Here is a 26,848-nt window from a genome sequence, read left to right as displayed (position 1 = left end):
GCCTTTGACCGCGTGCGCGAAGGCCATTTTCCCATGAGCTCAAACAGTTGAAACACTTTTATGCACCGTTCCCCATTGCCACACAAATAATGCAGAGACACTTAGCTGCTGAAAGTGGGGGATTGAGAGGCTGCAATTTGTCATCAGATCTTAGAGCACTGGTCGCGTCCTCCTGAACATCACACACTTGTGCATATCCATTCCACTACAAACAGGTTCCCCACAGCACCAGACATCACGCTTTATGAGCGTGAGCAAACTGCAAGACTTTTTCAAATAAATCATGGAGAAAAGTAAGACTCATCAGTTTTAATGGGATGCTACAAAATGCTAGATTTTATTTTGTTATACAACTATTGTCCTGAAAGAAGACACTAATCACCATAGCTACAGTAACAAGGTTGCCTTTCATTGAGCACAGATCATAAAATACTTAAAAAGTGAAAAAAAGAAAAAGAAAATGCAATTAAGTTGCTGATTATGCACCTCTAAGCAGGGTGCAAAATTAACTTTTTTGTCCACCAGCCAAATGGCTAGTGAATGTTCAAATTTTAGCAGTCATGCAATAGATTTTCCATTGTTTTTTGTACCCTGCCTCTAAGTAAGTAAAAGTGATAAGATCTTTGTTGTTTCTTGCAATATTTATCAGTATTTATAATATTAATATTATTCTTTTTTTTTAGTAAACAATGAAAATAATGATTCCCAAAGCATATATTTTTATAACGTTATCAAGACTCATAGTTGTCTGTTTGTAAGTTCTCCAAACCCCAGAATTATTAAGGCCTACAGGCAAAGTGCTTCATCCATTGCTCACACAAATAAGTCCACTTTCAAAAGCTCTGGAAGTTGCAAAAGCTGGTCTCGGAAAATAAAATAATCTTAGGCAGAAGGATGAGAAAGTTACAATAAAAGCCTTATTTAGTCTATAGTAATGGTTTAAAATGCCACCTGGTTTTAACATCACAGGGTCTTGCTTAGGGTGGAAACAATAGGCAATACAGGTGACTACATCAACTTAAGGGCCATCGTCTATTGTACACATAGTGCAGTATACTGAAGTTCTGATCTTGACCAACCCACAGACACAGTAGATGTTGCCAGTGGGACAGTGTGTCTGCACATTTAAACTTCTGTCTCAGATCACGTCGCCACCAGTCCCAAATTCAAACGCAGGTCCCCACGAGGAAAAAAACCCCCTGAAAAACAAAGGATTCCTGCAGTCGTATTCAGGCGAGAAGCCGGGCGCCCTGTCCTCCTGCTGATTAATAGCCAACGTGTCTTGCTGAGCAGCCATGCTCCGCCACGGCTGGGGGTGAACGAGGCGCTGGCTGACAGCGGTGAGATATGTGCTGCTCCGCTCCGCGGGGGGTAATGAATCGGTGTGGCTGCCAGGACTGAAGTGTAGACAGCAGGAGGAAGAAAAGTGATCAGTCTTTCATGGTGATGTACTGCTTGTCCAGCCTGTGGGCCACTGATAGAAGGAGAGAGCCAGCGTTTCCCCTTAGTTTGTGGAAGACTTAGGTTCACAGGTTTGAGGTCCTCCCTCGAGAAAATGTTAAATTTCTCCATAAGAAATCATCATTTTGAACCATTATTATTACCATATCAAGTTGGAAAAGCTAGAGCAGATAATAAATAAACAACACCCAAAAAGCTTAAAGACAAAACTTGCTAATGAAGTCCAGTGGGGTCTAACTAGAACCAATAGATCTAAGGAAAGTAATTTACTTAGTTTCCATGCTTTCCACTTTGATTTTCGCATTCATTCAAGCTTAGGTGGTATGGCCCAGAACAGCTTGGGTGCTGCGCCTTACCCCTATGTTCCACCAGGCGCGCCTGCGCTGCGGCCCACGACCCATACCACACCGACTTGTAGATTTTATTGTCTCTACTAAGTACTCTACAGAACAATCACGTGTTTATTAAGCTAGAGCTACCTTCCAGTCCAAACATTCCTAAAATGAAACTCCATGCCTTCTCTTTTCTGGCGCTGTCCTGTTATGTTCATCCACCTCCAAGATGAATCTCTTGTCATCCATGGTGTTGTAGAGGAGACGTATACTGGGGGGTTGGTAAAGTGGACATGCTCTCGATGTCCACTTCCTGCCAAGTTGCTCGAACGCCGCGCGGCTCGCGTTAAAATAGCCCTGCCGCGTATCTTTAGCAGAGCGGAGAGCCGCTTCCCGTGCGCTTCTGGGACGCTCCGCGGGCGGTGGGATATCAAGCCTTGATTTTTTTTTTTTTAACATTTGTTTTGGGCATTTCAGCCTTTTAATGGAAAGGACAGCTAGATATGAAAGGGGAGAGAGAGGGGGAAGACATGCAGGAAATCGTCAAGGTCGGACTCGAACGCTGCACCTTTCTGCGTCGAGGCATACGCCCCCTGAGAGCATCAGAGAGAGGGGAAGGGGAGAGAGGGGTCAACAGGAAGAGAAAGCAGGTAGAAACAGAGGGAATGAGCTGCTACAGCTGAAAAAGAGAAGGAGAAGGATGGGTGTCACCCGGTCTGTGTTAACGCTCCTGGGGAACTCGCTCCCTGTTCGCCCACGACACTCCTTAAACCACCGCAGAGGGGGTTCATTATTCTCACTTTACTCCTCCACTAATTATCGTTATCATTATGGGGGATAATTACTATTTCACTGCCTAACACCCATGTAGGCTGCTTGGCTCTGAGTCACACAGAAGGTTATCAATAGCTGCTCAATTGCAGTCTCGTCTGCCTAATTATACGATTTGGGCTTTGTGATAACTGAAAAGGATGTGGAATCTAGTAGTATGCTTTGTGAGTACCGGGGAGACGCGGAGATCAGCACAAGGCCCTGAAATAAACCAATGCGTGTGGAGCCTGTTAATTAAATGCTGTGGCTTTGGTTGGAATATAAATCAGAGGAAATCCAGGGTTATGAAACAACTGGAAGTCTCTAAAATATCCTGCAATCTGGTACAGAGCTGCGTACGCAGGGAGCGTTAAACAAAATCCTTTGGGATGAAACTATAGTTCCTCTATCTTTGATTTCCTTCATGGCACGTTTCCAGGGGCCCTGTCCCACACCATTAGCACCAACTCAATCAGTTCATACCACAATATTAACGAAGAGCCTACAGCCGCACGCAATTGTTCACCAGAACCTGTCTTACAGTCGCTGGCTGGGATTTATGCTAAGCTTAGTAGCCGTGTTTGTCGAGGGGGGATTCTAAATCCCTCTGTGGCATTTTGGAGATGCAGCTGACGCCTCAAACCTGATGAACGCTCTCTCCATCTGCTGCGGCTCAAACACTCTGGAGCACGGGACTAACACAGGCCTAATCAGCGAGGGGAAAATTCATTAGACCTGCCCTCTGGTACGCGCAGAGAGAGAGAGAGAGAGAGAGAGAGAGAGGCAGAGCTAAGACAAAGTCAGGAATGGAAATGAGGGCATGGGTACAGAGGGTAAGAAGAAGGTGGCGGTATGAATGGTTCAGTAAGCGTATGACAGACATTTGGGTCAGACTGGAGGAACGGGTGCCACAGAGGACCTCATGACAGACAGGACGCACATTTCTCTTTGACCCCAATTACCAGAGGTGTTTCTCTCCACCAGCTAATCCGTGGCGTATAGGGTGGCCCCTCCTCTGGGGACATTTGCTTTTCCAGCCTGTAGTTTTCCCTACAAGTCATATGGACGGACGGCATAGTTCTACTGACCAGGACATGACTGACTGCTAGCAGGCTCTACCTTAACACACATAATGTATCAATGTGGGTCTTTGTAGTAGCCTAGCGCATAATGATCATTTCTTGTCATTGATTACTCTGGATTTTTTTTTTTTTTTTTTTTTTTTTATTAATTGTTTAGGCTATGAAATGTCAGAAAATTGTCCACTGAAACTTCAAAACAGCTATTTTTGTCTGACTAATGGTGCACAATTTAAAATGTTTATTTTATAATGATAGGCCTATAAAACAGAACATTCTCACATTGGAGAAGCTTGAACCAACATTTTTGCTTAACAAACAATTTAAAAGTTTAAAACAAATTCAAATTGTTTTTGATTTTCTGCTGATTGACGTTTATTAATTGACTAATCATTTCAACACTCCTCTCTTCTTCACTATAATAATAATAATAATAATAATAATAATAATAATAATAATAATAATAATAATAATAGGCTATAATGTAATAATGCACAAAATTCTAAAATCATAATCAATCAAAAGAAACCCTTTTGAAAACTGTTAACAACCCCTTTATAATATTCAGAAATGTGTAGCCCTTCTCCTTATCTTCAAAATGTTTGCTAAGAAAAAACTAATTAAATATGTCTTTTTGTTTATTTATTTAAATACACTTTTAATTTGAGTTCTGAAATGTTTGTCAGAAGATCACCTTAGGCTCTGGGGAATGTTCAATGAACATTACAATTGCCTGCCATTTTATAGAGCAAATTTATTTTCTGTCTCTCAAAATATTTGTGATCCTCAAGTGGTTTCCATTGAACCGCAGCAACGTTTTCATGTTGCCGTGAGATTATCTGACCTCCGTCTCTCCTTCCTTCTTTCCACAGAGACACTTATGGACTCCACTACAGCCACAGCGGAGCTGGGCTGGACGGTCTACCCCGTGTCAGGGTCGAGTGACAATAGCGTAAGTGACGTGCTCTGCTTTCACAATGATCTGCTTCTGGTAACGAAGATTTATTAAATTATCACTTAAGTCATAATATAACTGCGTGTCAATTCAGGACATTTTCATTGGGACAAAGACGAGGTGTGTGTGATGGCCCTCTCTTTTGTTAGATATAAGAGTGGTGCTAATGTGTGAATTTGCTCAGTTCCCCATGATAACTTTTTTTTTTTTTTGCTGTTGGTAGCCAGTGTTTTGGTTTCTCACTCTAAGGTTAAAGATCAATTAATGAGCCGGCCCGGTCCCCAGAGAGTGAGCCAAATCATTTCCCCTCCAAAAAGTGTGTGTGTGTGTGTGTGTGTGTGTGTGTGTGTGTGTGTGGGGGGGTACTACCACCTTTTTTCTTTTTGTATATTAACCATAATTCCACAAAAAATCCTACATTTTTACCCCTACATTTGAATATTCACAACCCCCGTTTTCTTCCATTCTTTGTTCCATAAATGAGCTATACTTTATGGTTTACTACAAACACAGTAAGAATGAACAATCATAAACTTGAAGCTGTATATGTGTGTTGATGTGCCAGGCTAGAAGCTACAGTACGTGTTATATGGACCCTGTTGCTGTTTGATGCGCAGTATTTCCACATGGTTTGCCAGGGCAATGGTTCCTCCTAGCCACATGCAAGCCAGGCCCACTTAAAGTCAGCCAAAACCAGAGTCTCAGCCTCCTTCACTTCTTTCCCCACCACAAGATTTAGACTTTTTAGAGCGAGTCCAAAAGAGAGAAAAAATGTTGTTGACTTATTTGCTGGTGCATTTCAAAAACCCACTGCCGATTTTATTCAATTATTTATGCTTCTGTGGTTTGTATTAAAGGTGGCTTGAATTATACTTTATCATGGTGTGTCTTTTTACCCTAAAAAAAAAGAAGCCAGAAATTGCAGCATATATACTGTAGAGATGGCCTTCAACAGTACTGTGATACAACTTCAAAGTTGTTCGGCAATAATTTGGAATATCTTCATCTCTCCCAACCTGAGGGCACGTTGTCTTCTCCCTGCTAATTCCTACAATCAATACCAAAGCAACATCAACAAAAAGACGCCGGCTTTCCTTTTCTCTGGCCAGCTCTGGATCCAATTTACACAGAGAGAGAGAGCTTACGCACACATACCGACTCCAAAGACAGTTTGCATCACGTCTTCCTTTCATCTTTGCATAATGTTAGATTTAGCAAAACATTCACTCAAACCATAGTTCATAATCAGATTTAATACCAAGTGGAAACTTCAGACTAAAAAGTTGAAAACATGTATGCGGAAATCCAGAAAAGGTCACTTGCAAACTATTAAAGTTTAAAATCCCCACTCAGTCAAAATGAGTCAAATGTAGGTCTAACCATCAAACTAAAGACCTCTTCAAGAATCCTCTTTGTTCCATGTGGTGTACCGCCTGATTCTGTGGTAGTTGTTTTCTCTTCAAATCAAATATCTTCACATTTAGTTTGACTGAGAGGTTTATCTATGAGGACTTTCGTTATTTTCTGCTTTGACTTCCGATAATTCCATGCCCCTTTCGGAAAATCTCCATATGCAGTTATGATATATATCCCTCTCTTGGACTGCAATGAAATGCAAACAAGTCCCTAAGCCCCTGGATTTAATCAGGTATAGGTTTGGTCTTATCAGCGTGGGCACTGAAGTTTTATGATGATATGGCTGAGCTTGTCAAAAGCACAGTCCATTGGAAAGTGACGAGTGAGAGCGATGGAGATAGCTTGTCCCTCATGGCCCAGGGCAACAGGTGTGGAAACAGAGCTCGCTCTCCCTCTCAGTATAACCGCAAGAAGTGCTTTACAGAAGCTATTGTCTTACACACATATATGCATGGCTTCATGGGCTTAGCCGGTGGATCAGTAACATCCAGCAGAGCGCCGCACCAGCAGTTGGCTTTCACTACTCTGTATGGCTTCATGAAATATATCCTAACTTGACACGTGATACGTTGAGACACAATAGAAATGCAATCAAGTAACAGTGTGATATTACGTCAGAAATGCTAAGGCAGTTGGTGTTATTCCACTCTTTTATTTTACAGTATATTTAAATATCAAAATATTATTTTAAGAAAATCTCTTCCAACCCAGCTGTAAAAATCAACTTCCTACAGCATTTTTTTGTTTTAGAAGTGATTTGTGTAAAACAATATTACAGTTTGGCTTCTGTAAATCAAGTTTTATAACCCTCTCTGCGTACAGCAAGGCAGTTCTACCTTTTAATTATGTAAAATGACAGCCAGACTTATGTTGTCCCTGAGCCAGACAAGCAAGACATCTTTATTATTCTTGATAGCAATGGTCGACAACACTGACAACCAAATGTAAAATGTAAGCAAACCAGTATATTATCCCGTGGCAGTTTAGGAAGTTTACAGACTACGTTTTGAGGTTCTGGCAATAAAACGCACGTATCACATGCCTCACTCCACCCACACAGGGAAACCGGTGCAGTCAGTATAGTTGAACTATCACATAGACATGTGTCTCTGTACGCCTTTGTGAAGACTTAACCCCATGTGCCCACGTACAGTACACATAGGCCTTGTTCAGACTGCCCATATCCAGATTGTATCCAGATTGATTTGATTTTTAAGTCTGGACAGCAAAAAAAACACAAATGCAATATTTGCAAATCGGATCCAAACCACATTTGGAGGTGGTTTGAAATGTGATTCCAATCGGATTTCTACAGATGCGTCTCAGAATGGATGCTCTGGCCACTCAAATCAGATTTCAAAGAGCCTTTTGCGTCAGTCATGTGTAGGGTTAAGAATTGTTCCCATATTTATGCAGATAATAAAATAAAAACAGAGAGGCTGTGTAGTCCGAGCCAGCGTGAACCAAGACGCCTTTATTTATTATCCGTGGCAGTGCAGCTTTACTCTTTTCAGGTTTTACCTTTCACAATAAAAGTCCAACTTAATTTCACTCCGAGCATTTCGCCAAAGAGGAAACTCAACAAAATGTTTAACGTTACTCGCGACGCGACACACGACGACCTCAAATCCAGCGTGACGGAAGTGCTGAGCAGATGCTGCTACTAGCAGAGCACTATGGAGAACAACAGCTCTGAGGGGCAGAATGCATGGATGCATTATATTAACTGGATGCCGGATCCCAAAATGTCACCTATTCAGTTTATTGGAGTTGCTCTCCCCGGCGAAAATCTTTTTTGGGCCGCCGAGGGATATTTGGTTGCAATATCACAAGTGGCTACACTCACGCCTACGTCGTTACCACAGCAATCTATACAAATAGGGACACACAAATCAGATCTGAGCACGTGCAAATAACAGTGGGAACAGTCTGTCTCAAAGAACCAATTTGCATGCGATCTGAACGTAGCCTTAGTACACAATAAGGATGTAACAATGTGAATATGTAGATATCTGGCGCTGTTTCACAACAAGTTTGCTTTTTGGTTTTACATATATTGACCAATACATTGAAAAAGTTGTTTAAGAGGAAACATCTACTATCTGACTGACATGGCAGCTAATGTATAGCGGCGTAGCAGAACGGGGTTAAGTGGTCAATGTTTTCATTTCAAGTGGAGCTGAGGGACGTGTGAACATCAGCTCAGACCTCCTGACCTGCTCACTCCTCCACTGTAGGACTGAAAACAGCGGCCATTTAGAAATAGACTTCTGGCCGCAGAGAGCACACAGAGCAACTGTGGAGGGAAAACTGAGGCCTTCTGCATCTGTGGAGAACATAATAAGGTGGTGTGTGTGTAGGGTTTAGGTTATCATTATGGATGTGTCATAATGTGCTGTACCAGGATATATCTAGTGTCACTTGGGGACACAACACACACGAGGCAGTTTTGCAGGAAGGCAAAAGGTTGCAGAATATTTTGAAAAAAATCAGGTCTTTGTGATTTATCGAAGACACTGCATATTGTATTTGAATTCCTTTGGAATAAGATTGAGGTTGTTTACACATAATTGTGGGCATGTGTGGCAGACCGACATGGTATACAGAACTTTTTTTTTTAACAAAGGCTTTTTTTTTTTCCTTTACGAGTAATTTGTTGAACATATTTCATTGTATTGGACTCGCTGGGATTGAAAGTGACCACTAATTTGTGACTGTGATTCCAAATTAAAGTCTGTGAAATTATATTTGAGCAATTATGCAAAGAAACATGCAAACATAATCCACATGTAAGTGGAATGGGGGTAAAATATGGAATTGTTCTTCTAGTTTCACATGTTGTGCATTAGTAGTGGACAGTGGTAATTGGAGCTGACTGCAGCAGACAGTTCTACTTAAGTCTGTGTGTGTGTGTGTGTGTGTGTGTGTGTGTGTGTGTGTGTCTCTCCTCTCTATGAAGCCCAGTCTCCTGCAGGATTTGGCTCCCATGGCCTCTCTTGTAGTAATTGAATGCAGAGAGTGGGTGTCATTTGTCCCCTGTCCCTCTAGGGAAGCCACTCTTGCTCTGACAGATTTCCCACAACTGCAAATGGGGGCAACTGTGCCCCGGGAGTTTTCCGCTGGGCCTCTCTCCCTGCTTTTGCGTGAATAATTCATTTACTTCTGTCATTGATAGAGCGGTGATATGTCATGTGGCTGTGGATCGTGAAGCTAGTTCAGGTTAATTCAAACACTGTAATGACAGGACCTGATAAATACACAGCTCATGTTATGTCAAAACAATGAAATCTTGGAGTGTTCACACCGCTACTTGACTGATGTGTCACTCTGTTCTCTGACCAGTTGTAGGGAGTAGTAGCTTCCCACTCTAGTTGTCTTGAGCAGCTACAGCTTTAACTATAAGACTTGTTTTTAATGCAAGTTGTATTTTATCAAGTCAAGTCAACTTCGTTGTCAATTCTGCGATATGTGCCTGACATACAGAGGAATCGAAAATGCGTTTCTCTCCGACCCACGGTGCAATAAGGATAAAAAGATAAGCAATATATATATACAGTACAATAAATGCATTAACCCAAGCGAATGCATGCAGTCCTTTGTTTCGGGGTTGATTCTTTCTTTAGTCTTCTAATACAGTCATTTAAACAGATTTGAAAGACTGTGACGAACATCAACAACTCTTCCACTTGCACTTGCCAAACACATCTATTTATCAAAAACTTTGACTGGTTGTTGAAGAGCAGTGTTCTTAAATAGTGTAGTTGTGGTCAGCGTTTTGCAGCCAACAAACTTGTTGACCGTCTGCTCGTTGGCTAAGTTTTCCTGGTTTGTGCAGATGTACAGGAAATTGAGAATTCTGACAACTTGATTGTGTTGCAGTATGATGAGCAGTAAGAGCATAGTAGTCCCAACAGAGCAATATAACGGATGACATATCAAAAGCCAAACACATACTGTATCTGTTTGCGGAGTCTTGGCTGCTGATGCTCGCCTGGCCATCCTTGGAAGTGGCTATCCTTCGACATGAGGCCGATGTTTTTAATGAGGATTTTGCATTGTTTTCATTCAGGATTAAGAGTTGGAAGTTGTTGATTTTATCTTTTGAGTCACTGTGGCTGTTGCTTTTCCCTTTAAGGCTATAACTGTCATTTAGATCTAGGCTATACACAAATGTATGTCTTGTGTGTTCTTGAGCACCGGACCCTTCTGTGCTCACTTACTGTGAACCAATTTGGATTAAAATGTTGGTTTGAGATGTCAATGTAAAATAGGAAAGTGCACAGTAGCTCCTGCATAATGTGTTCTTACAGACGTGTTTGGTAATTAGTTGCTACAAAGAGGTCCACGGAGGACTACATTTATTCCATACTCATCTGATGAATGAGTCAAAAAGCTGTCTTTGGTAAATAGTCTCAGCTGTAGAGGTAACGCCAGTCTATAATTCAGGCTTGACAGTGCGTTCCGCTTGGCTTTAGAGATAAAGCAGAGACCTACTGTCATGGAGACGTATGGATTGCAGGTCAGCTGAACTTTTCTCTCTCTCTCCTGGAGTGGCAGAGGAGATATTGATTCTGAACCTCATTCTCAGTGAGCGTCACTGAACTGTGGCACCTCATACAGTATAACTCCAGAGGAAGAGAGGAGCAGCTGACTTATAGTAGTCGCTACTAGCCCAGCCATCGTCTAACCACCACAATCTATATTCACTTTAGACAGGTTTTCTGTGCAGGGCAATGGTCTCTGTGTTGCTGCTCTAGCAGACTACGAGTCTCTAATTTAAATTACAGCCACACCAGTTAGTGGACCTAAGGCTGGTGCGCGAAAGTAGTTTCTTTATCAAAGAGTATCATAACATTTGAATTTGCAGTACGATAAAGGTTCAGGAATTTGTTTTGGGAAGAGTACAAGGGCAGCTGCACATTACTGCTTGATCTAAATCTAAGATGCTTTATCTAAACATAAGGTGTACAGTCTAATCAGATGATTCAGACTACATTGTACAGCATTCTGCTTTTAGAGAGATATTTTGCTGATTTAAATCCAACTCTGTGTCATGGCAGTTTGGGCAGATGAACGGTGTGTGGCTTCCCTCCGTGGCCGCAGCGCACAGAGCTCCCAGCTGAGCGGCGCGTGGAGGTCTGCTGAGGTCCGCCAGATGACGCCAAGCGCATCACGGAGGTTCGCCGAGATCCAGCGGCTGTCCCGAGCTCTGTGCACTGGCGCCACCGAAAGAAAGCCAAACACCATTCAACTAAACACACTGCCCACACAAAGATGACACAGAGCTGATTTAAAATTGGCAAAGTATCTGCTTTTTTTTTTTTTACTTGTTGGAATAATCGCCTAGGTCAAGTAAATGTTACAACTGACTTTGTAATATCATGTCATGTTTTGCTAATATAACAGAATTACTAAGGATCCAATGACCATTCATTCAAAATGGCTTGTATACTTGCAGCACCAAATATCAAATACAATTGTGTTCCTGGTGTTTGTTTAAGTCTCATTGAAATGATGGAGAGGTAACACCTTACAACGTTAAACCAAACACTGAAAATCATTTGCCAACACTATTCAACCCAGGTTTTTGGACCCCAATGAGAACATTAAACAGTGTTGTTTTGTTTGGAGCCAGTCGCACGCTCTTTTTCACACAAAAGATTTTTTTATTGTAAGATTATGTTTCTGTTTCTCAGAGGGAGGATGCGCATCTAGTGTACCATGAAAAACACATTGGTTGTTATTTACCTTGAAGTTTTACAGTCTTATGTCTAATAACTTTGAAAAATTCTTCACAAATGCAAATTAGCTCTTGATAATATGTGGTATGCCTTTGGTTATTAAGAAACAGCCTTTGATCATTTAGGCTTTAAACATCTATTTATTATATGTTATAGTGAGGCACTATTAAATGCCACCAGCCCCGTGGCTGTTGATTTCCACACTCCGAGAACAAGAAACACAACATTCTGCCAAATGTAACAGGATCTCGAGAGTTTTTCTTTCCAATGTCATCTGAGGGCAGCTCATCCCCTCTAACTAATCCATCTTGACATCCACCACCAGGGTTACCTCCACCTTCTATACTTAAAACACATGACCACCCTTTTACAGCACTCTCAGTATAAGAGCCAGGGGAAAGAGCTGTGAAAATGTCTTCTAATTTCACACTCTGCGCTTGATCGTTAGGCTCTTATTATGCCCCATTTGCTTCCCTCCACTGGCTGTGATGAAAGCGGGGCAAAGAGGCCATGACAGGACAAAAAGGGGCCCTCCATCAAAACACATTTTGTTTGGGGTCTCTTTTAGCCTGGATCAACCCGTCCCCCCACATCACTGCCAACACTTTCCCCTGCAGTTTACCCCGTCTGCATCCCTCATTAGCAGCAACCCCCACCTGTCTCCACATTCATTTTTATTAAACTGCGATTGTCCAACGCTCTGTGCGGACTCCCCGCTCTTGTTTAATTGGCCCACAGCCCCAACCTCCCCAACTGCTCCTCAACAAGTGGGAAGGTCAATAGCTGCTCGTGACCTGGGATGATGATGTCTGCCAGTGTGGGCCAAAAGACAGATTTATCCTTAAAACACACCACCAAGAACCTGTAGCTTGTACAGTCATTTATTTGTATGGTTTTAAAGCTATAAGCAGTAAGTCTTACCACACTGCATCACCTTGGTGTGATGCAACAGTAGAATTCGACTTGCATGTATGTGTTTATGTACAATTCAATTCCAACTATAACAACATCATTGTTGAAATATAATTTTGCAAAATTCTATTTTCTCATTAGTCACCTTTTGGGGGGAAACATGCCCCGTTTTGTTAAGTAAGATATAGATTAAAAAGAAGTTTTACTTTTTGTTAAGTCTCCTCTCATTATTATTGTTATTTTTGGCTTTACATCAATCTTTTCTGTTTGGGTTGGCTCTTGTGGTGGTTTGGGTTTTAGTTTGGGTCAAGCCAAGCATCACACTCGCAGTGATTAATTAGGACATGGGAATTAAAAACTAAAGCTGTTCTAATTACTCAAAGTGTTTGATAGAACGCTGGTTTGTAACAAGAGGGGTGACTTTCTTCTTCCAACCCGTCAAAATCTGTCAAAATCCTCACTAAGTGGGCACTAATTTGAGGAATTATATCAGCTGTGAAGTGAAGAGTGAAGGGGGGAGGTAGAGGTGTAGGAGCAGCAGAGGGTGCAGCTGATGCAAAGTGGCTCTTGGGGGTTGAGAACGGGATTTTTCGACAAGGTCAAGGTCCTGACCTGCTCAGTGGTTCGAGCGCATGGTGTTTAAAGCTGGTTTGATCCATGGCCAAGGGGCAGGAACACCACAGGCCGCATCTGGAGTCCGTACAGTCAGAGCGAGTACTGAAATTGGTGTGCAATATGTGGAATTTGAAGTTGAATAGGATACTCCGGAAATCTGGAGTTAAATTTGCGCATTGATTGTTCTTTATACGATTACCTGTGTAATATGATTTAGTCAGTTTAGCCTAACTTTGATTGTGGAAAATTCATGTCATGTTTCCTCAGTGCTTCACTGTAGTGAAAGGAGCGTTCACTAGAATGTCAATAACCCATTGCAGTTTGTGTTATGAATGTGTCCTATTAAGACACAATAAAAGGTAGAACACACCATCACATAAACCAGAGACCTCTCTGCTCTGCTCAAGTGACTTATTGCCAGTTTCTCTTAAAGCACTACAAGATGTGAATAGTTTCCTCAATGCGAGGACGTGAAAGGAGAGGGTAACATGAAAGCTTTCTGCCTCTACAAAGCAAGGTTTATATGTTTTAACGTCCCAAAATGCGAAACCAAAATGAAAACTCTGTGTAGCAGTTATTTGTATTTTGAAAAGATCAGAAAAAAAGGCAAACTGATCGATGCTGTAAGCAAAGTAGGGTCTTCATAATGCCGACCTACCTTTGTTGGTTTTACCTGTCAGAGTAAGTAAAATTACAAATGACACAGTTCATATACCCAGACAAATATCCTAAAATTGGAACTCATTCTGTATTCACAAAGCAGTTGTTCTCAAACTGTTGATTTAAAAAAAAATCCTCCTTGGATTTCTGAAAGTCATTTAACACATAATCCCCAAACAGTGAACCGTATTCTCAGTCTCATTAAAATAAGTCAATCTTCGGATTATTATAATTGTGAAAAAAATAAACTTTACTTACTTGACTGAATAAACTTGAGTAAGGGTCAGAGTAACCCATAACCTTGTTAATATTCCAGTATTAATGGGATGACATGCTGGAAAGGCTGGTACTCATTTACTTTAGGCCTGTCTAATGTATCCATGTAAACTGGTTTATTGGAGGTATTTTGTTTCTTTGCACCATGTAATCAATTTAATCAAAACATTGCTTAAGCTTATTACTCCCAGTAATCAAAGTATTATAAAGGATGCATGAAAACGTTCTTGTTATTGCTGAAAAACTGGCGGCTTTATCACCGTTGATATTAATAAAAGAAACATGCAGACCATTTACTGCTTTACAGCTGAATTGCACTTAATTGAATGAATCGGGTTAACTATGTGCCTCAATTACCAATTTTGTTAGTCAGACTTCTTTTCAGAGTGGTCACATGTAAAAATGTTAACTTACTGTTTATGTCTGTCCTTGGCCAACAGTGGGAGGAGGTGAGCGGTTATGATGAAAACATGAACACCATCCGGACGTACCAGGTCTGCAACGTTTTCGACAACAATCAGAACAACTGGGTACGGACAAAGTACATCCGGCGCCGTGGCGCTCAGCGAATCCACGTGGAGATGAAGTTCTCGGTGAGGGACTGCAGTAGCATTCCCAACGTGCCGGGCTCCTGTAAAGAGACGTTTAACCTCTATTACTATGAATCCGATTCCGACACAGCCACCAGAAACTCACCAGCTTGGATGGAGAACCCCTGGATCAAAGTTGACACCATCGCAGCGGACGAGAGCTTCTCCCAGGTGGACCTGGGGGGCAGAGTGATGAAGATCAACACTGAGATTCGAAGCTTCGGCCCAGTGTCACGGAATGGCTTCTACCTGGCCTTCCAGGACTACGGCGGCTGTATGTCGCTCATCGCTGTACGCGTCTTTTACCGCAAGTGCCCCCGTATCATCACTAACGGGGCGTTGTTCCAGGAGACGCTCTCGGGAGCAGAGAGCACCTCCCTGGTGGCTGCAAGAGGTGTTTGCATCCCCAACGCAGAGGAGGTGGATGTGCCCATTAAGTTGTACTGCAATGGAGACGGTGAATGGATGGTACCCATCGGACGCTGTATGTGCAAGGCTGGGAACGAGGCTGTGGAGAATGGGACCGTTTGTCGAGGTATGTTTTGCTCTTATTAAATCTGCTAAGCCTTATGAATCGGTCCACTCTGCCATCATAACAGAGTAATCCAAACACTGAAGGATACAATCCATACAGTGTTTATTCTTCACTGTAAGCTGTTCCAGGGATCTACCCACTCCCATTTAATTGATGGTATAAGCTATATAGTGATCTATGGTCATGTATTAAAAAAAAAAGGTACAAATTATTTAACTGAAGCCATCATATTTTGTAAAAAATTATTTTCTTTTTTGGAGAATAGAATAAAATATACATGTTTCAGCCTACAGAGAAGCACCTCAGTGCACAGAACTAATGCTTAACAGAAATTCAAAGAAAGTAAGAACAGCAATTTTGAATCTGTAAAATTTCTGCGCTGATCTTTTGTTGGTAGAATGCCTCCTCTCATCCATGAGGACAAAATGGATATTTTTCAAAATTGCCTGCATTTTCCTATTAATTGGAATCCGTCACAGGCAAAAAAAATCGATTTGGCTTTTCAAAACATCAATGTACCCAACATTTACCTGTGCCATACACGCTCCGCAGTCTGGCAGGTGGTATTTGCTCAACGTGCTTAGGGATCTTGATCACTTGAAACAGCATGACAGCGCGTAGCCTGCAGTCTGGAGCCGTGCTGCTCCAGCCCAGCACAACAACCTCTCTTATGTGTGCCTGTAATTACGACACATCCCCCCAGTGTCTGTGTGCTGGGAGGGGAAACGTGATGGGTGCTGACTCCCAAACACTGTCAGGCCCCGTTCAATGACTACTAATGAGGACAGGCACCAGCTCCTCCTTAAGGACTACAGGCCAATAAGAGGCACGGGAAGACAACCACTCTCTCCTGCTGTAGCAAGCTGCTCTGAATCCACATCCCCACATTATAACACAAATCGGCTTGTTTTTTTTTTGACCTACGTGTAATTCACTGCATGTGGTGGATTGGAACATCTCAGGGGTGTCCTCAGTCATGGTTGGGTCTTTTTGTGCTAAACAGGATTATACAATTAAATGCTGTCAGCTCAACGGGGAAAGCGTGATTGTTTCATATCCTGCACAGCTGGGCATGAGACTTTTTGACTGAAACAATGTAGGATTTCACCTTCCATTTCTGACCACCCTCCTGTTTATTCCTCCTTACCTGCTGGTCCACCAGAAGAGACGCTTGCATGCTCCCTTCTTCATCACCCCCCACTACAGTAGTGACAATTATAGATCTGAGCACTGCAGGGCTTGTAGACAAACTGTAGTCACCCTGACAGAAGCACACATAGGTGTACACAGACCAATTTTGAGCATTCACTTTGTCACTTCCCTGACTGGATATTAAAGCTTTATGAAATGAATGCATTATCTGATAGTGCAGCTGTGGAACGCCACGCACGGAGATGGATTTTATGGCTCCATACAATAGTTATGAGCCCCAGTGCAAACACCAAGAAGGAAAATAAAACCATTACAGTTAAAAAGGATATTATTCCACGGTTACTCCATTGTTCAGAAGGCTGCCACCACTTGGTCTGCTCTCTAGTTATCTTCCTAAACACTGAAAGCTGATAGCAGCGCTTGAAACTGTGGTCAGTCACCGCCTTTCAACTGCCAGAAGTTGGATAATGAATTGATCTAGGAAAGATGGGCCTTTTGCCTGCCGATATTACGGGGTAATGAATTGATTTGTGAGAGGTGCCCTTGGAGGGTTTGTAAGATATCCCCTTTCATAGCCGGATTATGGAGCCACAGAGACAGCGTGAAGCAGCCAAGATGAAAGACACTATTTGTACTGTAATATTAAGGACGCAACCAGTGCTTTGTTCCAACATCTCCGCAACTAAACGTGTAATTATGCATGTAACAATTAAATCCTTGGCAGGGATCCCTGCAAATAATTACGCTGTCATGAAATCTGTCAAAATATTGACAGTAGAAGGGCACGCTTACATCAAATTGCTGAGGCCTTTTTTCCCGGCGATTGTCTTACAAGTGAGCATTAAGTTTCCTCTCTAAGAAGTGCTGTGAGTGAAGGAACCACACCAGGGCTTTTTAGCAGAGACAGCCCTGAAAAGAGAGATGGTGCACCGCAGAGACACATGAGGACCTGTTTGCCCTTGCTGTTCACTCCAGAATAAAAAAGCATTCTCTTCAGTGGGGCACAACGAGAACCATGTTCATGGGTGGAATTGCAAACTCCCTTAACAATACCCATGTGTTTTCCCCCCACTGTAATCTAATCATCTAACCCCATGCCATTGTGAGTTCAAGGGTCTCGACTGTGGGAGTGTGGCTCGTGTTATAGAGCAGTGAAGATTCAGATGGAGACAATTTGTCACAGCGATACATTCACAGCTTGATTCATCTTTTTGTTGTGTCTTTGTTAATGACTGTATTTTGTGTGGGAAAAAGCAAGGCAGTGCAGATCATGTGGACTTGTGTGGCCCAGATTTGTTGGAAGAATAGTCAACACATAACATCAGACAGCATGACAGCAACTGTTACATATTCTGCACGCTTTTCCACTTATGTGCAGTGGAAATAATGATCTTGCCAAACCAAATTGGTTGCCTGAGAAAGAGGAAATCTTAGCGATTCTAAAGTGTATAGGAGTGAGACATTTAAAAATATCACCTATACATAAGTTCTGCATTTTGCATACAGTATTTTACTGTTGATATACACCTTTTTAGAACCAATTCCAGTCCATAATGTTAAATTATTCAGTTATCACATGAATAATAAGCACTTTCAGGTCACAGTGTGCATAATTTGGAAAAACACTAGGGCCTCTTTTATAGGGCTGCCCGATATGACGAAAATATGGATATGCGATAACGTTGCTGAATATCGCAATAAAGATATTACTTGCGATAAATAAACAGATATAAAAGTGTACTCAGTTCTGCCTTCCTGCTGCTTTCAGTATTTTGCTAAAATACAACAAATTGCTTGTTGAATTTAAAACAAATAAAAGGATACCATTTCCATCATTATTTCAACTTCAACTAACACAATAAATCTCTGAGTGTCACTGCGATATGTCGCAGCCTTTTGCGATATGTGTATTGCGCAAGTTGATATCGCGATGGCGGTAAAAAACGTTATATTGTGCAGCCCTATTCTTCTATTGTCAGTCTCTCGGTGAGGTCTGCGTCAGTGGCGGGCAATAGCTGCTTGGAAGCGAGGCTTCTGCAGTTGCACCCAGAGCAATTAGATCAAGGAGGAAAAGCTTCAGTAATTCTTCAGCCAAACGTGGTTGCAGATAAAGAGAGTTAGGGGGATCGAGTGCAAAGGTAGGTGCCGGGCAGACATGATTGGATAGACATGATTGCATGGAAAAGAGGAGGGGAGGAGGCGAAGGCAGGAAATGAGTCCCCCATAACCCACCGTCAGAATCCCAATTATTGCAGTCTCTCTCGTCTGGAGAGGGTTTAAGGGTGGAAATCAGCGTAGCACAGACAAATCCACGCCGCTGCCTTTATTTCCCTGGGTGCCTCTGTCTTTGATGGCAGCTCTAATTGACTAACAGCGCACGTGGGGAAAAAAGCCACGCTGAGGACTGGATGACTGTCCTCTGCGCTGAAACAAGACAAAGAAACAAAACAAAACAAACACACCCCCTCAAGGCTTTTGCTGCATTGTGCATTGTGCAAACAAAAATGAAGGAAGGGTTGCACTGGGCTGCAGTAACCAAGCGAGAGGGAGAGAGAGAGTGTGAGTGGGAGAAAATAAGAAAAGGAGAGAGGGAGACCAAATGTCAACAGTCTGCCTACCTACACAATAGGCATTCACACAATATTATGTCAAAGTTAAAGCCACACTTATTCTCTTAGATTGAAGGCTGCTTCGGCTGCTCTTAGGAGCCGTTTAGTTAAGCATGAGGAATACAAATAAGCGTCCGAGCAGCAACATTTGTCTGTTAAATGGCATCACAGACAACATGACTTCATTTCTGCACCATAGGCAATATAAATTAATTTCCATTACTGATCCTTTCGTTTAGACCCAATGAAAGGACTGTGATGTGTAGTTGATAGAGGCAGCCTCTTTGGTCCGAACACGGTGTAGGATGTTGTAACAGCAGGAGGCAAACAGGCGAGCTCTAAGACGTGTCATTCTGTCCGCAGAGGCCCCCAGGGAACATTCAGGAGCCTTTATTCCCTCCTCCCCACTGTGGTAGGATTTCAATATGGCCAGGTGCTTTTACTCCGTCTGCTAGTCCTCTTTTTCTCTCCGTCTGTTCTCTACACCCTGCACACATCCATACAGCAGGAGAGAGAAAAAGCAAACAAGTGGGGGAGTCTCTAATGAGAGGAAGGGAAAAGTCTAATGAGAGAAAAACTCGACGCATACAGCCCTTCTAATATATATTACCGCAAATGAGCACATATGCACTACAAGCATGCAATCATGTATACCCACACACCATACACTTTATCATCCTCATTTTCACAGCACATCCATCATATGCGGACGTGACAACGTGACCTGCGATCCCCGCCAATCTCCCTGAACTCAAAGATCACGGCCTGTTAAGCCTGTAAACGTTTTCCACATGTCCTTGCACATGGTCCATATGCCCCCTCTGTCACACTCCTCATTATCCCACACCATATTTTATATCTCAAATTCAGACAGTCTCTCTCTCTCTCTCTCTCACTTATAGTCCCACTACCTCTTTTTTATCTACATTATTGGCCATCTCTTCTACTGTAGAAGCTTTCTGCAGGTCTGGTTCTTGCCTGTAACACCTATCCCTGTCTCACCCTGAGCCCTGCGATACTAGAGAGTCTGATGACCACATACTGTACCGTTTTCTGGTGGTTCTCCATGAGAGCAGAGCTGAGAGACAACCCTGAGACCTTCTGGTTTTGTTCATGATACATTTGCCTCGGACAAGCCGTCCAGACTCTGAGGAAATGAGAGCTGTGCAGTATATAGAGACCTTCCATATGTGCCTCTCTTTTCTCATCAGGGACAAGGCCAGGGATTTGTCAAAACATCCCCCATGTGCTCTCTCTCAGATGTCCTCGACTCGTGTCCTTCCAGAGCTCTCTCGGCTACATGGGAGACTGATGGTTTAAGCATCTGTCTGGATAAAAGATGAGAAACAATCAGTCTCGCTGTTAAAGACAGGAATCCCTCTCGAGTATCAGTGACCTTGTTTTCCAATGATGTGTTAGAACTCGGTCAACATTGAAAGAAAATGGCGGTGTCTTGTGTTGTATGCCACTGACCTACATTAGAGCTATTCTAAAAGTGAAGTGCGGAGAGAAAGCTCATCTATGCCTGACATTGGTGGGATGTGCCACTTGGACACAGCAGCCGTAGTATCCAAGAGATGAGCACAGTTGTTCTCACACAGTTAACCCTTGGTCATTAACTAAGGAGCTAAAAAGGGTTGAGTCTATATTCTGCTTCACACCAGATGGTTGTTCAATCTTACAGCATCATAGTATTGCAGCATAAGATTCAACAACACACAAAAGTGCTTATTGTGGCAACCTGGATATGTGCCCCTAGAAATTAAAAAAACATCTGTTGGTTATATAATTCACCTAGCTATTCATTGTGTTGCTGCTCCGTTCATTTGAATTATTTGACAGTTGGTTCCTTTGAGAAGAACTTATGTAACTATATGCTTCAAGTCTGCAAAAGGGGCTCCCTTTGACTTAGTACCACAGTTAAACAGAGAATAGTCATCCCGTATTTCATACCGTGTGGAGAAAACTCCAGAAGTACAGTATAATGGACTCTAAAATAAGTAACATCACCCACCAACAAAGATCTCTGGCCTGTTAAACCAGAGGTAATTAAAGATTAAACGGCTGCATGGACGAGCCAGAGACAGGAGGGTAGAGATAGATCATAATGGAAAAGGCAACAGGGGAAGAGAAATATTAAAAGAGCTGGGTTTTCTTTCTCTTCATCTCCTCTTATCAGTGTTATATGCCTCACCGCCCATCAACATATTACATTAATAATCACGAGAGATCATATCCTTTGAGCAGCTTTAAAAGGAAGACATCACAGAATATTAATGCTATGAACTCTAGTATTCGGATTCTGATGTTTTGACTTCAACTGAGGGATTACTTAGAAAATATCCTGATACAGCCCCTTTCAAAACACATCATAACATTTCGAAAAAAGTGTCGTAGTCCACCCCTAAATGCGGCTGCTGTTCTCAGTTCTTGAAAATAATACATTTTGGTGCATATTTTGACTGTATTCTGTGAGAAAGTCACCTCTTTAACATACAACAAATGGCATACAGTGATTGAAACATGGAGTGGGATGTAAAGAGATGTACATTCAAAGTCTCTGTTGCTGTACATCTACTAGATTATCTGTTGGATACTGCAAGGTCCACTTTGCTGTGTGCCACGAGTCAGCATGCACTGTAAATCTCTGAGTTGTCGTTATATCTCTCTCGCCGTGCCATTAAGATAAAGTCCTGTTCATTCAATTACTTGGCAATCAAAGTGATTTGCATCCAGAAAGTACACCCTGCTGCTCTCGAAGGAAAACAAAAAGGCTGATTTAAATGAACAGCTAATTTCAGTGCCTGAGACCAAATAAGAAAAACCAACAAACAGAAAGTATCCTTGGTTCAAGGGCAGCATCTCTGTTGACCTTAGTGAATCCCGATGAGGTGATCGTGTCCACACAAGCTACTACCCACTGGGGCCTCTGCAGTGTTTAAGCAATATCAACAACCAAATCAAGCCGTTTATATTGAGGTTTATTTTACTTTGGGATTTCATTCCGAAATGTTTAGAAATCCGATGGCTAATGTCAACTCCAGCGTTGGCCTTGCATAGTGAAGCTTTCTGTCATCACGCTCCCCAGGAGGTTTCTAGAGTGGTGTTTGAGTTTGAAATTAAACACATGCCTCTCAAGCCCCGTCAATGTAAAGTTAAGCTCTCCCCTGCGAGAGCCACCGCTGCAGGATTGTACTTTGTTTTCTTTGCCAGAATTCAGGTGAATATGTTTTTCTTTAAAAGACATATTGCTCATGTCATTCACTATATTTAGTGTCAAGGCCCAGGGGATATTGACGAAAGAGTAACACCTGCACGCTGACTTGAAGCCAAAAATGTATTTGAAAGTACAAAGTTTAGATCTCAGTCACATCGTCATCAGGTCAAAAGAAGGCCTAAGAGATATCCACTATTTAGCAGGACAAAGAGTCTATGCTAGCAGTAGCATCTCTGTCAAGCTGTACTCAGCTACTCATACTTACATGCTCACAATAGCAAAGCTAACATGTTGATGTAAAGCAGGTATAATTTTGACCCTTGTTCAACATCTTAGTTTGGCATACAAGCATGCTAACATTTGTTAAAGTACAGCTGATGATACTGGGAATGTCATCAATGTTGCCGGTATTTGGTTATAAACATTTAAATTTGACTTGATGATGGTTCTAGAAGAGAATTTGGTGTTTACTATAGTGATTACAGTTCATCCTTAAGATTGCATGAATGGGAAACCTAATTTCAGGACAATCCATCCAATAGTTGTTGAAACATTTCACTCAAAACCACATGCCAACCTGCTGGTGGTGCAAGAGGAAATGTCAGGATCACCAAAGTCATCGGGATTCATCGTCAAGGAACCATGAATGTATCTAGCAAATGTTTGTGCTTGTACAGTAGATGCTGAGATATTTCACTGGATAAGTGAAAACTTATTTTAATTTAGCTGGTAATGCTAGACGAAGGGTCAGCAGATTAGCAACGTCAGTAGGAGTCATCTTCTGGGCACCATGGATGTGTGTTCCAAATGTCATGAAATTCCATCCAGTAATTGTTGAGATATTTCAGTCTGAACCAAAGTAGGGGAGCGAGTGAGCGACCGACTGGTATAGAGTTTTAGCCATGCTGCTAGTATGGCTTAAAATAGTGGAAGCATTATTTGAAAAGATCACTAAGAAATATAGAAAAAACTGTGTGTGATTCTTTGGATGACAAAAACACTTTACTAAGTGCTCCATGTTTCCATATATTACATTGTCAGTATTTAATATTTCCCCTCCCTACTTTTGCTTGTTTATCACAGTACTCAATTAAGAGAGTAATTGTGCAGGATGAGCGTACGTGATGCTGGGCAGGAAAACAATCTTGGCTCCAGTAACCTGGTTTAATTGTTGAAGCCTGGTGGAGGGGGGATGGTGTTCATTCGCTTTAGGGGACAGCTCGGGTTTGTAATTGGACTACTTACAGAATTTTCTGGATGTTAAAACTTTTCACTTCCCCTTGGGCAGTTGCTAAGCAAATACATTACTTAATATAATGAGCTGTTCAAATTCCCAAGCTTTCGGCTGAAAGGTACAGTTCGACACGCTTTTTCACATTCTTATAAGTCTTGTAAAGAACCGGGTTCATCTAAAGGATACAGGTTTTTTTTTTTTTTTTTTTTTTTTTACCCACGCCGTGGAAGATGAAAGACATAGCACAATCCGCCAGGCTAATCCTTATCTAGTCAGTTAGAATATTCCTACCGGTACATAATAATATGTACCAGTAGTTTATGGGTGCGAATATCTCACCACGTTACTCCTCTGCTCCCTGTGCTTCTCTTTCACATCTTTCACACAATATTTTCCCACATTTTATACTCGAAAGTCTTTTGGGGATTCTCCTGTTTATACTGGGTTTATATAGAGGAGAAAGAGGAGGAGGTGAGACTGTAAACAACAAGCTAATGAGAAGGCTGCTCTGTTTAGCCTGGTGGGGAAAAATAACAATCGCTTCCTGTGCACCTCACAGCATGAGTTAAAGTACAGTGCTGGGATATCATAATGTTTTTATGTCCCCATCATGTTTGGAAATTAGACAGTAATTACTGCGTAATTACTTTTTAATAGGCTGAAGTCTATTCTTTCAATTCTTTGTAATTCTAGACACCATAAAATTTGCTCTGTGAATTGTAAAAATTTTTCTGTGCACTTAGAGTGGTCAGTTGCAAAATGATTTCTAGAGGAAAACTAAGCAGATACACTTTCTTTACCTGAAGAATAGATTAATATCTCTCATTGTTGGTAAATTAGAGAACACAGAACTTTTCATGGTTCTATATTCCAGTCCAGTATCTCAAACTATAGTTCATAACAAGGCAAAGCTGATTATGCAGGTTGTTAAAGATCCATCAGCTCCAAGTAATGGGTTTTAAGTAAATTTTCTTGAAAAAGAGAGACGTAAGATGTACTTAAGGCCAAGATTTGATTTCCCTATTTACTGAAAACATGGACTCGCTGCACTGCAAAACGCTGTAGAGGAAATGTATAGGACTCAAAGAGAGACTGAGATAAGGAAGACAGGCAGTGAAACAGAGAGACGGAGTCAACATACTACTGCAAATAGAAAAATCACGTACCCAACTCTTCCGGACCGGACATTAACCACCCGCCAGTGTCTACTACAAAGTCAGGATTGGCCTTGCAGCGCACTGATGCTTGGGAAATGCTCACTTTGTGCTGGGACCAGTGTTGTGGTCATATCAGGGCTGTGTGGTCTCCACAGAGTTATTTTGGCACTTTAGGTGGGGGAGAAATCGGCGCATTTTCATGTGCGGGGTGTTTTTTATTCACTCCCCCCTTGCCAACCGACCCAGTATGGCACCGCCTCGACACACCAGGGCCACCGCTGCCTCCCTTCCCAGTGCGGGCGTCTCTTCTCTGAGAAGTAACAGGCTTAAAGAACCGTCTGGAATACATTAGTCACAGTTATTAATGAGGTTGTTTTGATTCTGCTCTCCCCTTGTCTTAGTTTTTTTTTTTCACGGTGCAAAGTCATGACAATGTTGAGGATTTTGTCTGACACAAAAAGACAGAGCTTGTCAGCTCACAGGGAGACAAAGTTAAAGTTAAGTTAAAGCGAGATAGAAAGGAGAGAAAGAGTCTTAAAGGAATTGGCACAGTGTAGACCTATACTATGTCTCTCATAACCACACTACATGATGTTATGCACTTGGCAAAGAAGAGGGTTCCTCTCCCCTTTCAGTATGATGTATATGAGTTGGCTCAGTTCAGGGCTGTCACTGGCAGGTGTCACTAAAACTTGTGGATTTTGTTTGTTAGTGCAGAAGTACAGTATGACTCAGAGCTGTTTTTAATAAACAGGATTTAACTTTTAAGAGATAAGGCAAATATTAGTTGCTCATTACTTGGGGAAATATATCTGTGAATATCCGATATCAATCTGGTATTGAGGTTATCAATGGTCTAGTGACTCTAAATATGAGACACAAAAAGGTATTCACCACTGTGCCAATACTTTTAACCATACCATTGAATCAATTATAACAGGGGTCTTGAACCTTGTTTAAGCCAAGGACCCCTTAACTGAAAGATAGATGGAGCAGGGACCCCCTACTACATACAGTATATTGTATAAAATGAAGTTGCATAATAAACTGGGCCTACAATAACTTGTAGGGCGGCCTAAAGCCTTTATACATACCTTTTTTGCATAGAATACTAAGCTATTAAAATAGCCTAATAACTGTTTGCATGATTTTATAAATCATGTTTTAATGTTAAACATACATGTGGCACACATCTGTGGATGGCCTTGTGGCGCTTACCCACTGCTAGTACCAGCTCCACTCTACTCGGCTCGACTAGACTCGCCCGCGGTGTCCCGTCCTCCAGTTTCCATTGCAGATTTAGTAGTTTTATTTTTTTTTATTTAGCAGTGGGGATTTATATTTGCTAATAATATGTTGGATTTATGTTAAGACTTGAAAATTTGAAAAAACTTTCAAAAATTAACAATAATTTGGAGGCCCCCCTGCATTAACTCTGAGGATCCCCTAGGGGTCCCGGACCCCCTGTTGCAGATCCCTGAATTAGAATAACAATGCCCCCCCCAACAGCAGACATTTCAGATTACTTTGTCTCAGTGTAGCACCTTGGTAGGTAATGTTATGACATTGACACTGCGGAGAATATGAGATTTTCAGCCACCATGAGGGATATCTCAACTCTCCACAGAGAGAAATCCTCACTAGAGAAGACATTTTGGAGCACATCTGCATCTAAAATAAGCAGGCCCGACTCAAGCACAGAGCTGATTCGTTGATGTCTCTCATTCCTTGTACAGCCTTGATAACTCCTCCTTGCGACCTTCTTACTAAATATAGCAATTCACGTATTGATTTGGGGACGCGGTGCATTCACAGCATGCCTCCACCATAATGACCTATTTCAACAGATTGCTTGTAGTTAAGTCGTTTTTTTTTCTTCTTTTCTTTGTGCGCTCTTTGTCTCGAGGCTGCAGGAGGAAGAAGACACAGACACATGTTCTGAGCGGAGGTAGACACAACATATCTAAGGTGTGTTGCATAGGCCAAGAAACCATCATGTACTCATGTTGGCCTCTTGGCAACATGAGTACACGTGTATCTTCTATTCAGGAATCCTTAACATTTTAAAAAAAGTTTTATTTTATTTAAATAAATAAA

At 41.9% G+C, this 26,848-nt stretch overlaps 1 protein-coding gene across 4 annotated transcripts in view; it reads left to right on the top strand.

The window, feature by feature from the left end:
* Positions 1–26,848, top strand: part of ephb2b (eph receptor B2b) — a 133,060-nt gene that overhangs the window by 49,952 nt on the left and 56,260 nt on the right. For all 4 annotated transcript variants that reach the window (XM_028575388.1, XM_028575386.1, XM_028575387.1 and 1 more), the window contains exons 2-3: positions 4,555–4,634; positions 14,698–15,382. In XM_028575388.1, coding sequence (XP_028431189.1) covers positions 4,555–4,634; positions 14,698–15,382 — 765 coding nt within the window. The remainder of the gene's footprint in view (positions 1–4,554; positions 4,635–14,697; positions 15,383–26,848) is intronic.

Source organism: Perca flavescens, chromosome 4, assembly GCF_004354835.1.
Source record: "Perca flavescens isolate YP-PL-M2 chromosome 4, PFLA_1.0, whole genome shotgun sequence".
Lineage (NCBI taxonomy): Eukaryota > Metazoa > Chordata > Actinopteri > Perciformes > Percidae > Perca > Perca flavescens.
Note: the sequence above shows the minus strand (reverse complement) of the source record. Positions and strands in the feature narration are given on the sequence as shown.